Raw genomic sequence first — 13,135 nt, 5'->3', positions numbered from 1 at the left:
GGAATAATATATATATGTGTGTGTAAATATAAAGTTCCATTCATTTCTACAAAGTTAATTGGTCATCTTCATGTAGTCCGCCATGTTTCTGTAGCCCAGAGAGGACCAACCAAACAATGGCTCCAGAGAGACCTTTCGCATTTGAACATTACTTGAACAACAGCTCTCCAGACGCTTGTGAAACTGTGGTAAGTGCAGTAACACGACCCGCAGAGAGCAGAGCCTCGGTGCCCCCAGCCGCCTGACATTGATCCTACAGCAGTGTTGCCGTGGTGAGGGAGGCCCCTGAGTGAGGAGAACGGCGTGATGGAAATTCAACTAGCACCCTGAAACAACAAATTCCGTGAATTCGACCCGTAGGTGTATATGATTAGAATTGCAGACCATAAAGGCACAAGAGGCATATTGATGCGCAGCACAAATAATACAAGATCAGCTGGAACTCATTTCAAACATAATGGAATGTCTCTTTTATACCTTTCACTCGCATCAAATATTTAATTTTAATTATAGAAGAAAACAGCAATTCCTTTTTTTAATCTAACCTTAATTATATTCAGATAACACAATTAAATTGATTTTTTCTTGAAAACCACCCACTGCCTAATAACTCCAGCACAGCAGTTCCACTACTGCGGAGAATTTCCTTCTTTCGCTTGTGATTGAGTTTAAACCTCTGAAATCCCACAGCTGCAGAGAAAGAAAAGCACCGAGCTGCAGCCTGGGCAGAGTTTGTCACCGTTTGCTGTCCATGGCTCACCGGCCCCCGCCGAGGTCGACCCCCGCAGCGCCTCCATGAGGTCAGCTCACTCACTGGGTCGGTCAATTTCTCAAGGGTGCTGTCTGGTGCCTTCAAGCGCGGAGGTAATTTTGAATCCCAACAAACTTCCTCATAACCCCTGCAGACAAACAGCGACCGGTTAACATCAGAGCCGAGTGCCTCCAGGGAAATTGATTAACTTGATTCCCAAAAGTTATTAGCAGCAGTTTGTAATTCTTAAACGGCCCCCTTTGTTGCAGAAAGTATACAAGCTTCTGGGAGCCACGTCTTCCCAGAAGCTTTGAGCACGGCCATAAACCAGCTACATGAATTCAGAATTTACACACAAAGAGGACACACTGCTCCCTGAATAAAACGACCGGAGCATCAAACCTACTCACTCTCGATAATCCTCAAAGCAAAATGACAGTGTGCGTGGACTGTGCATAATGATTTGTGTGGGAGGTGAGCTTTGTTTAGCTTCACTGTTATGCAAAGCACACTAATAAAGGTCAGTGTGTTCTTACCTCTGTGTTGCAGAAGTGTATCTGTAGCGCAGAACTGCCAGAGAGTTGTTTCTCCGTGGCCTCGTATCACAAGAGAAGGAATCCTTAAAAACAAACAATTTCCATCCGTTTTATTATGCTGCACGTGGTTTCATTTTTGTACAAATATGCTAATGCTGAGCATGCTTACAGTTACCACGTTGTTTTAGGATTTTAGCATGCTGACTCTTGCACATCTGCATCAAACATAAAGTGCAGATACGAATGACATTGGTTTTTCCTCAACAGATGTGTTGGATAAAGATGATGACTTTTGGCCTGACGATGGTCCTAGATGAAAGGAGACGGGATCCCCCTTTGCGGGGCAAATTACTCTTATGGTAATCCAAATAATAAGATGTTTACCGAAAAGACGACAACATGGTATTTGAATCAATAAATGAAGGTAGCACCATTGTAAAGCATTTGGGAGTTTTTTTTACAGCGTTATGCACACCAGGATCTTATCTAAACGACTACAAAACAAAAGTGAGACAAAACTCCACAATGACTCTTGATTGAATCTGAGTGAATCAATCTGACAATTTCCTGTGTTTAAAGCATCGACATGGAGCGCTTTCTTTAACACTCTCCCCCCACGTCTGAATTGTCTTAACAACACACATTAATCAAGCCTCCATTCACCAGGCAGCACTATAAACTCGTCACTGCAGCTCAGTACTGCAGAGCTTCTACAAACCATAATAATACACGTCAACGTGATCTAATGTGATCTAATGTGATGCTTATCATGTGTGGTGGGACTCAAACATACTTAATATTTCAGTGTTGTGATGACAAAAGGGATTTTTTGACGAGTCATCTGATGAAATTAAATAATAACAATTGTTTTGCAGAAATTAAGCCAGCATTAGTTTGGGAACATTTTCCGCAACACTGCAGTCAATGGAATGTATGAATTATGTGTTTACGTTCTCAGAAGCTGGAACAAATAAGTACGATTATAATAAGCATGGGTTGCATGTCCATGTAGTAAACACATGCTGTTATGCAAAGCAAATTCCAATTCAATCATCACCCACCTGAGTTCCCGCGTGTTTAAAGGGGAATCCGTTAAGCGACATTGCGTGTGAGTGTGATGGAACAGGATCAGTCGAACCTTAGGATGAAACAACAACAGTTAAGTGTCCAGCCCACAGGCCAACTTGGGAACCAGCAGAAACTGCTCTGAAGGCCAGAAATACACGATGCATGTTGGCGCTTCTTGTTCCACTCTGTGACTTGTGTATGAGGCCTTAGAGTAACTATCGGCAACAGCAAACACATTAGAATACAAATGACTTATGTCTATGTTTACATTGTAATACAGGTGTTATTTTTGCTAGAACTAAGAAAAACCAACTACCACTCTCATCACCCATTACGGGGTCACATCCCTGTGTTCCCAAAATCCTCTTTGCAAGAGATTGGCTTATCTTCTCAGAAGAACAAGCTGAGATGGATGTTTCCATTTTGAATATAACAAGTCCAGTCACCCAATGTTCAAAGTATTATTATTATTGGTGCCACTACCGATTTTCATTATTCATTTTGTTCTGTTTTCAGACATCATGGCAGTAATGGTAGAGTTAAGTAACTCCCTTTCTATTTCTTTGATATGACCATGTGCTGTGTGTTTACTTTACCCTTTTGTTTGTCATTACTACACAATAGATTAAAGCAATCAAATACTATTATATAGTTATATAATATAATACGAAACATTTTGTTAAATTCCTTCCTTGATTCTTCTTTCGTTCCGTCAAACAGTCAAAATGTCTCCGGGGAGCCCAAGGTGGCCGACTCAAACTGTATTGTCTTAATCTCTGATACTATTTTATATGTCTATGGAAAGCAGGAAATCTTTACAAGCTGGAGAACCAATTGCTCTTGTGTATTTTCAGTTGCAGCATTAGGCTCCTTTGACCACTCTACAGCAGAGACCACTGTTGCAATGCATACAGAGTGTTATTTGAATCAAATATAGACACAATCTCATTTTACCACTGAGTCTTGCTCTCAACACTGCATCAGGGATCCTCCTGGAGTTCCAGGCCTTGTCTTCCCTCAGGTCGGCGCAGATCCCAGAGGGGTTTGCAGCCGTGAGTGGCGTCTCCTTGAAACCCGGAGGAACCCACAGGGCAGAGGCCACATGCGGAACATCTATGAATCTGGGTCGAGCCCTGACCCCCAGGTACACCTCGGCTCCAGCGCTCAGGTGACCGCAGCAAGGATCCAGCAGTGGGACGTCGTCTCGTGAAGGAGCCGGGTTGACGCGCTCAGCACGGGGGTGACATGGAGCGAAAGGCTGGTCGGCAACACCAGTTTCCGGTCCAGCGTCCAGCCGTCTGATGGCATGCTGCTCTGCAGAGAAGTGCTTGTGGGGATCCAAAAGAGTTGCCATCATTGCCAGGGCAGAAGCTCAACACAGCAGAGTGTGTGTGTGTCTTATGTGTGCGTTTGAAAGAGCACGTCATAGATGTCCCGTCAGGTATAATGAAGCAGTAAGCACTGGTTGCCCGGAGACTGCTCTTATCAAATTACTGACATGCAGAGAAGCAACATGACCTGCTGGCCTTGGAGGTGTGTAGCTCCACAAACCTTGGCACAACATGCATGCGTGAGCTGTTAATCTGTATTTGTTATAATGATGGAGAACAAGGATCTAATAAACAGCCCACTCTATCTATTCTAGATGCCACAGTCATAATAATTCAGAGGGAACCTTTCGTGACAAATAATGTAACCTGGAAGCTGCTGGATCAGGCAATTTACAACAGTTTATCACACTGACCAAAGAAAAATGTTTTTGTCAGTCGTTAAAACCTCACTGCACACCGATGGGGGCAAACAATAATGAGACGGCTCGGCCCCCCCCCCTCAGTGTTTACCAGACTGAGCCTCCCGAGAGAATGCTACATTACATCCCGTGATGCGCTGTGAATGGTTTATTTTCTGAAAGAAGCAAACAACCGTTGCTATAGAAGGTGGCAGTTATCTGCTTTTCCTCCGAAAGACCACGAGATGGAGCCACAGAGCCTGTGTTATTAGACGCTAAAAACAGACCTGTGAATGCCCCCCCTCCATGAATTAAATGACAAATATCACCGCAAAAGTCCCCGTTGCAATATTATGATGATAACGTACAAGATTAAAAATACCATGGTAGCATAACAAGGTCACCATAAAGCCAATGCTGAATACCTCAGGCAAATTTGATGTCCCTAAAAAAATATTGAAGTGATTCATGTTCTTTGCTTGCCGACTAAACAACAACCGGGAGTGGAGTTATTCGACTGTTTTTTCAAGTTGACGGTAAACTAAATTGAAATATAAATGACAGAAATGTAAAGTAGTTTTTACAACCGGTGTAATCTGGCGAATGCACTGACTTGAAAGAGCTGTCTTGTATTTACTGGAGCAAAAATGCTTCGGTGCCTATTAATTATTTTGCTTGGGTTGTCTGTAGTGCAATGTGCAAATGTAAACATTTCACATAAATGTACTGTTTAGATGCACATGCGTGTGCGTGCTTTTACATAACTACGGGAAGCAGCATGGGAAGGTGGCGTTTTCCTTGGGAGAGGATCCATGTTAACGTGTCAGTGGCGATGACGATGATGCTTGCTGATAGATGATTTTTGCTCAGGCTGTCATTAGCAAATGTAAACACCCAAGAGCAGTTTAAAAGGATGTGTTAAAAATAGCCTAATTAGAGTTATTCTGATAACTGTGTGGTGAATATGCCCGACTCTCACACAATATTCCTCCACAAATGGAGAAGCACGAATGACACTTGTGAGATCTTATGTGAGCGCTCCAGATAAAATGGAGAAAAACAAAGCAAACCATTTGCATCAATCTTATGTCTAATGAGGGCCGAGCACATTTTACATTCACACATTTCTCACAAATGAGGTTAATAAATAGGTGCAGGGGTTCAAAAGATTTATTGCTTTTGGAGACAATTCATTATTCGGATATCGGTTAATTCCTCACAACACAACATAACATATATGCAATGCTTTGTGTACCAATTATTTCAAGTGTTTTTCTTATTTTTTTGTGTGTAGTTTTGAATTTGAATACCAGCCTCGGATGACTGCATTTTTTTGCAGGGAATGAGGTATTTCCGGAGTGAGGAGTCATTACCATCGGAGCCGCCCGTGTTACTGGATCCCGTGTTATTAGTCAGCTTCTCTTCCATTCTCTAGACTCCTCCACGGTCTCAGAAATGATTTAAATCCCACATCCCACATTTTGCCCGTGGTGATAGGGGCCGTGCTACAGTGCAGCAGCCATTCATTTGTTTGTCCATCTGGGGGAAACTGTTGCTCTGCAGAAAGAGGCATGTTGTTGCTGCAGAGGGGTCATCAAAGTAAAGTCACACCTGTAGTGTTGTGGCTGAATTACTATTTTTTTTTTGGTAATCAGAGGGTTGAAGGTGACCTGAGATGACACCGAGGGAACAGACGGGCAGGCCCGGGGGCGAGTCACGACCACGGGGCGCGGGGAGGGGATCGTCTAAGAGTACAGAGGACAAATGTGGACGGAATACTTCATTGCAATCAGCACTTTAAGAAATTACAGATGACAGATATAATTGTTTGCAATTGTTCATGCCATTTTGGTAAATAGCTTTGATGCATTAGGCGTCTTCGGATATCTTTGGAGATCTCATAAAGGTCACACACATATGAATCTGTCCCTTTGTAAGCATGATATGGCCTCTAATCCGGTTCACAAAAAAAGAATCTATGTTCTTCTAGGATTATATCCATATGTCTCGTAAACCGATGCAAATGGATGATCACATTTACAGCGTAAGGGTCTAAAGTCATAGCTCATGGGTCACATTCGTCACACTGAAAAGGCAGTGAATTGATCAGCGCCCCAATGACTAAGCACGCGTTAGATTAGAGGACAAATTGGCCTCAGTGAACTCTGTCTCTTGCATTCTGTGCGCGGCACCCTCGACCGTTTGTATGAATACAAACAGAGTGCAAAGACGAAGCCCCCGCGAGTGGCGGGAATGGCCATGTCCTCAGAGAGCGGCCGAAGGCTCCTTTGTAGTGCTGCTTCCATGCCCTCGGTTGCTGCAGCTCTCCGCTTGTCACACTCACTTAGCTCAATGAAGTAATGAATATGCCGCTGTACATTTTTCATGAGGGTGGTGGGAGTGAAAACTCTGCTCCTTATAATGCTTTTAATATGGAAGTTCTCACCCCCCGCCTCCCATGCACCCCCCATGCAACCCCCCGGGCTATCATGATGCTGCATGAGCACGATGTTTAATGTTAACTTTCCCCAGGGGAGAGTCAGCATAATGAAATGTCACTTTCCCTGATGAATATGTTGACAACAGCAGATAAACAAGCAGCTGTAAGTCCTGAGGGAGTTGGGATAACGGTCTATGTCTTCTTTGCTAACAAGACGGGCAACACAAAAGTACCAGATAACCGGTGGGGGAGGAGACGGGGGGGGCTCTCACTGTAAAGCGAGTCACCCATTCAGGTCGCACATCATTATAGTAATTAATGAGATTACAAAGAAGCACACCCATGAGCTTCCACAAACGGAGGACTATTAAGTGTGAAAGGCAGAACTAATGATTCCAAAGATAAAGGCAAATGAACACATGCACTGTTCAAAAGAAAAGCAAGTCACGGTTTAGCATTTCTCTTACTATTTCATGACCTGTTTTAACATGCATGAAGACACATGATGACACTGCTGCCTATAATGGTGTAATAAATCAGTGACTCCCAACCAGGGGTAGTTCTGCAGTTTCAGGAGGTTTGTGAAAAGTTTAAAGTGCATCTCATCAAAAATGGAAATCAGTTGGAATAGCTGAATGTGATGGATAAATAATTTAATACTCAGATAGATGATATCTAATTATAGGGTATAATGGTCCAGATTGTACCCCTTCATCAAACCAATCTAGAAAATAGACCCATGAGGCAAAATGGGGCAAATGAATTCTGTTCCGATGAAGTTTGGGTTGACGTGGAGTCAAAAATGTTGTCCATCATTGTCTTAGATCATTTCTGGATCGTTTAAGTTTTTTTCTTCGGCTATGAGCTGTTTGATCAACACACCTGTGAGTTCCAATTACAAATAAGACATTGCATTAGGCAAAGAAACACTGAGTGTAATGGACTTTCTCTGTTTCTCGGAGAGATGGACTTGTCCCCCGAGACCTTGCCTTCCATTATTAAACCGCTATAGTGTGCTACCCTCCCAGGCTGTTTCCATTCCCTCTAACTGAAGGGAAATTACCTGTTTCTGAGGCTAAACCCCAGTAAGAAACCACAGAGTGGTCGCCCACACCTCCAGCCTCCATTTCCTTTTATGTTCTTTTGGAGGGTAAAAAGCAAGAAAACATATTCTGCTTGCATCCTTGCATTGCGGTTGGTCTTCCCTATAGTTTTACCAAACAAACATCCCATGGGAATCTACAGCAGTGCGTTAGCCAGTGGCCAATACATCCACTGGGCATTCTCACAGTATGTGTGAGGAATGCATGATGAATTACCATACGAGGGCTGCAAGAAAAGGAAAACAAAGAGAACACCCCCAACGAATGTTGTGTTGCGTATTCAAACACTTGGTATTCCACAAGGCCGACACAAAAGCTGCTCCCTTTATGATAACCTAACAATCCACAATTCTATCTCCCGTCTGACAGCAACTTATGCAGATGTGCGTGGCTCAGCAGCGCTCTGCTGAATTGAGCCCTCCTTAAAAAGTGTTCAGCAAGCAGGTCACATTGGTATCGGCTGTCTGTTGTGGATAAAATGCTGAAACGCTGTCCTCCATGATGCTCTAAACAGTATGACTCACCTGGCCTCTAACAGCTTGTGATGGATAGGGCCAGATTGAACATCTAGTCACCTATCCCACCCGTGTCATTTACAGAAAATAGGGGATTTGCTTTCTCAGTTAGATTGAATCTTATGGCTAAGACGAAGGCAAACGAGGTGTTTCCCTTCCGTATCCTGTCCTTCTAAAACTCGGTAATCCAAGCATATCGGCCGCTTTGTGAGACGTGCTCCCCAGATATATGAATGGGGGAGACAATTCAACATCGCAACAGTGTCACCCTCATCTGGAGGCAAGCACAAGGCAGAGAGTTGAATTGTAGAGTGTGAATGTCTGGCTAATGGCAAAGGAGGAGTGCTGGAGATATAATACCAGATCTATAAAGTACAATTTCAGGCCCGAGACTCTGGAGACCTGGGTGCTCAATCATGAAGCAATTCACTCAGATTGATCAAGGAGCGTCGTAATCACATGGGAATGTTACATGTGGCTCCAAGGATGACTCACAGAAGTGTCAAAAGATTCAAAGCCGGATCTAATGGATTTGAGGCGATGTGCCTAGAAAGCCTTTCAGAAGGAACAAATAGAATCCTGAAAGCATTTAACCAGCATTTAGCAGCTGTCCGGCGAAGTTAATGTTGAAAACAGTAGCATTTGAACGAATAAAGACCAGAACACGAGGGCTAGAATGTACTGTATACAGTGTTGTAGCAGAAATTCAAAGGGGCCCAGCTCTCTTACAGAAGAATTGCAAATCTGCTAATGAACCATGCTGCGGATAACAAACCCATATTACGCAGAAAGCCTAAATGCACTTACAGATAACAAGGCTTCTTTTATTTAAAGTGTTCCTGCTTAAAAGCTCAGCGGTCCCTCTGAAATTGAAATAAATGCTTCAAATGTGTCATTAAATATTCATAACCTTCAGCTGTCATCCCTCTCGTCCTGTTTGATGATACTTGTGTAGAAAAAGTCCTACATGATTATTCACCGCCATTAAGTGAGAAGCCCATGAAGGTGGATCATTACGGCGTAGTGAGAAAGTGAATTCCTCCCGGCCTTGTGGCGAATTAGATGAGATTTAAGCTGCGTGAGCTGCTTTCTGAAGACCTTATTAATCACAGTCTGCTAACATTGCCAGCTGTGGATGCAGGCAGGTAAACTCCACTTTGACCCGTTGCTCATTTCCCCGGCTCAGGGGCTCACGCACCACTGTCCCACGAAGCGTTTAATGCATTTCATGAGACTGCAGACGGATAGCGACACTGATCCAGGCTTCAGCTAGAATATGTGAAACCATGACAATTAAACTCTGCTTTCAAAACTGTGTTTTGATCTTAAACTTCAATCAAATGCAATTTCTAGTCTGAACTTTAAAGACAAACCAAGCAGTAAAACATTCAAATACGCACAGTGATGTGACATACAAAGTTGTACAAATTCTAAGTGAATATGAAGTGTAAATACTTTACTTTGGAACAACTTTAAAACAAACTTACAGTATACAAATTTGCGATCAATTTAAACGTATTCAAATCAGAAAGTGTGTCATGAAATGTATCATAATATTAAGTGAAGAACAAAATGAAATAAAAAATGAAATTTGAAATTTGAAAATGAAATGGTGAGTAAAACACACCTTGTAATATTATTGTGCTTTTTGCACTTGTAGATATAATTTTTAATCTGAAGTAAGGCTGCCAATGAATCGCAACCAATTGATTAAAAGTTATAAATTAATGAGTAATAACTTTAGAGATTGTGTATTTCAGACACTGTTGTTTAATTGTACTTTTTTTAAAACACAAAACTACACACATGTGATCATCTTGGAGGCAGAATTCCAGCGAGTGGAACATGTTGAAGCAGCGACTCTTCCTCCGGCACTTTGATCTCAACTCTCCATCATGTGACGTGTTTGAAACCAACAATCTCCCCACATTCAGCCAGGACATTTTCTCCACCACTCAGGGACACAGTGGTGGTCCTCTGCAGGGTAGATGTTGGTGGAAGAAGCCTAGCAGCTACCAACATGTTTACGGCACTACCAGTCCTGAAGTGGTCCGTCTGCCATCATCCCCTTCTGTTGGACACATGGAAGAATTCTTCTGCGCAGTTCTTCTGTTTGTTTTACTTCCATTACATTGGAACTTGGAATTACTGCTACATTTCATGACTATTTCACAACGTGCCACAATACACACACACACATTTTAATTCCTACCCCCAAATCTCCCGCCCACACAGAACAAAATGCGCCACCTCATTTGCCAAAAAGCACATTACAGTGTAAGTAGCTAAAAGTATAGACAAAGCATTACATGATTATTACAAATCAGTAGTGGATCATACATCAACATTGTGGGACAAGTGACAGCGTCTTCATTGTGTCAAAGTATTGTATGATCGAGCCCCAAGTGGATTTGAATTTCTCGGGGTGTCCCCGCAGAGAGAACTTGATTTTTTCCAACTTTAAAAAGAACACCGGGTCCTTTAGCCACAAGGAGGAGTTGGGAGGGCGCGGTGACTTCCAGTCCAATAGGATTCTCCTTCGTGCCAAGAGGGTTGAGAAAGCAATTACGGTTTTGTGTTTCTTCAAAGTTAAAGTTTGGTCTTCATTCCCCTGAACACCAAAGATGCACATCAAAGCGCTGGGCTCAACATTAAGATGAAGGGACTCTGATAGGACTTTTGCCACCCAGTAACTTTGAGGGCACGTGTGTAACACTGCTGGTGAGTTTTGGCATCTATTGCAGCTATCCTTTACATTAGAGTACATTTTTGAGAGTTTAGAGTTGGAGTAGTGTAAGCGATGCAGTACTTTGTGCTGTTATTGACTCCAGCCAGGGCCTGGTTGCAAACTGAATCAGGCATGTTCATGGTAAGTTCTTTTTCCCACTCTACTTTGATTTTGACAATGTTAGTTTCAGTGATTGAGTTGATAATTTGATATATTTGGGATATAAATCCTTTACTTCCATTGCAGAACGCATTACATTTCACAAGTTCAGAATTCTCTCATATACTGAGTCTTGCGGTTGAGTAGGAAAACTAGGGTCGAACTTGGAAGTAGCGAAACAAATGGGAGGGGGGTATATTATATCTCTTGAATATATCCTCGAAGCTTCCAAATACCTCTCCAGTGTATAAATGACCAATGTTAGAAATGCCATTTTAAGCCATAGTGAGAATGCACAGTCTAATCTTGATGGAGGAAAGAGGTGATTGTTGTGAATAGGGGTTATGGTGGGTAAATCGGTGAGACCAAAATGTGGGCGAAACTGTGCCAGAATTCTTATTGTCATAGTCACAATCGGGTTGGAGGAGCGTTTTCTTGGGGAGAAAGGGTCGCCCAGAGGTTACCAATGCTAGAAGAGGCGATGATGGGCAAGATCTGGCTTCGTTTAGACACCAGCTTATTTGAGGAAGCTTGATCCAGTATATTATTTTCTGTATATGCGCTGCCCAGTAATAATATCGGAAATTTGGAAGAGAGAGTCCACCTTGAGATCGATGTCTTTGCACCATCACTTTACTTATCCGTGGTTGCTTATTGTCCCATAGGAAGCCTGTAATATGCTTATCCAAGTCAGTAAAGAGGAGTTTAGGCAAGAACACTGGCAGGCATTGAATTAATGCTATAATTCTGCTACTAAATTAATTGAATTGAATTGAAAAAAACACATATTCCTCATCATCATTTGCGTCTATTCTCAAAGTTACTGTCAGCAACACCTTGCAGAATCAAGGACAGTGCTGATTGGACACTGCATAACACAAACAAACATCCACATCCTTTTGTCTGTGATTGTTTGTAATGTGAGTGACATAAGGTCAAAAAGGAAAACATGGTACTGCCAACACACCATGGAAACTGAATAGGTTAATAAAGCTTTTATAGAAAACATTTCAGTATTGCCTTTTCTCAATAAAAAAATAAATTCTACCGGAGTAATTTCCCCAGAGAAGATGGTCAGGGATTTTAATCCTGCCTGAAGTGAATACTTTGGTCTTTTATCCCCTTGAACATTGCCTACTGTTTTATAGTTTACTAGCTGGCCTTCCTGTAATCCAATTCACTTTCATGTGGACGGACCTTTATCTTGTTTTTTTTAAATCGGCTGAGTGAAGCGGGAAATGTTTTGACCTACAGAATCTCCATGTACAGACCACATCTTTTTTGTAAGGGTTAAAATGACATCTGGAAGGATGAGTTAAGTCCTTTCCATGATGTTGTCTGACCCTCACGATCTCCACTGTTCCATCTGTCATCGAGGTTACAACATTTCACAATCGTCTATCAAGTTACTCTGGAGAACGTGGGCCTCAGCGCCTCTATATTAGTGAGGTACTAATTGAGTAAGCCGTGTGCTGATGAAACTGTCAGCTCTCTTTTGTAGGCAAGAGTTTTGTGCTTCTCAAAATCGATGATGCTCTAATTTCAAATTACCGAGCTGGCCGATTGCTGGAGATGAATAATACATTTCATCACCTACTGTATTATGAGCACACATATTATGAGCTCATCTTTCATCTTGGAGCAGTGGGCATTGTTCAGGACTGGGCAGGAGCCTAATTATGAGGTTGCGCCATTGGGGAGAGCAAGCTAATCTCTGATGGGCTCCTCCAACAGATGTTTCCAATTAATGGCCTGTCTTTGAAGGAGTTTAGATCCGTACCACTCTGGGAATATTATCTCAAAGTAAAAGACCCAGCCTCGTTTGTGATGAGTAGACTCTAAAGACTTTAAATCACCACTTTCTTCTATTCAGTTATACTCAGAATTCATGTTAAATAACTGCTGGAATATGAACTGATGTGAATGTGAATGACCTGGATAGAGCGGATAAGGACGATGGACAACGTCCCTGGTCCGTCAACTGGCTGAGACACAGCAGGTCGGCAGCTTTGAGCAGTAAGACATAAGGGGACATTGTCTATGAGAAGAATAGGCACAATACTGCAGTATTTCCATTGAATAGAAAGAGATTGAGGGCAGGAACAT

The 13,135-nt window shown here is 42.4% G+C and overlaps 1 protein-coding gene across 1 annotated transcript; it reads right to left on the bottom strand.

The window, feature by feature from the left end:
• Positions 1–253: 253 nt before the first annotated feature.
• spmip7 (sperm microtubule inner protein 7) lies at positions 254–3,743 on the bottom strand. Its single transcript, XM_078104870.1, has 5 exons — positions 3,310–3,743; positions 2,349–2,425; positions 1,288–1,370; positions 601–899; positions 254–285 (listed from the first exon to the last, which is right to left on the bottom strand). Exons 1-5 carry the CDS (start codon positions 3,710–3,712, stop codon positions 254–256), a joined length of 894 nt encoding a protein of 297 aa, XP_077960996.1. The 5' UTR covers positions 3,713–3,743.
• Positions 3,744–13,135: the final 9,392 nt, after the last annotated feature.

Source organism: Gasterosteus aculeatus, chromosome 6, assembly GCF_964276395.1.
Source record: "Gasterosteus aculeatus chromosome 6, fGasAcu3.hap1.1, whole genome shotgun sequence".
Lineage (NCBI taxonomy): Eukaryota > Metazoa > Chordata > Actinopteri > Perciformes > Gasterosteidae > Gasterosteus > Gasterosteus aculeatus.
The sequence above is the reverse complement of the archived record's forward strand: the minus strand, read 5'-3'. Positions and strand labels throughout refer to the sequence as shown.

Bases quoted from the DNA above. Each gene is read 5' to 3' on its own strand.
- spmip7 (XM_078104870.1), bottom strand. From the start codon at position 3,712: ATGATGGCAACTCTTTTGGATCCCCACAAGCACTTCTCTGCAGAGCAG. The intron at 2,426-3,309 runs GTAAAATGAGAT...TTTCATCCTAAG, and splicing joins GTTGAGAGCAAGACTCAGTG to GTTCGACTGATCCTGTTCCA. The intron at 900-1,287 runs GTAAGAACACAC...GTTTGTCTGCAG, and splicing joins TACACTTCTGCAACACAGAG to GGGTTATGAGGAAGTTTGTT.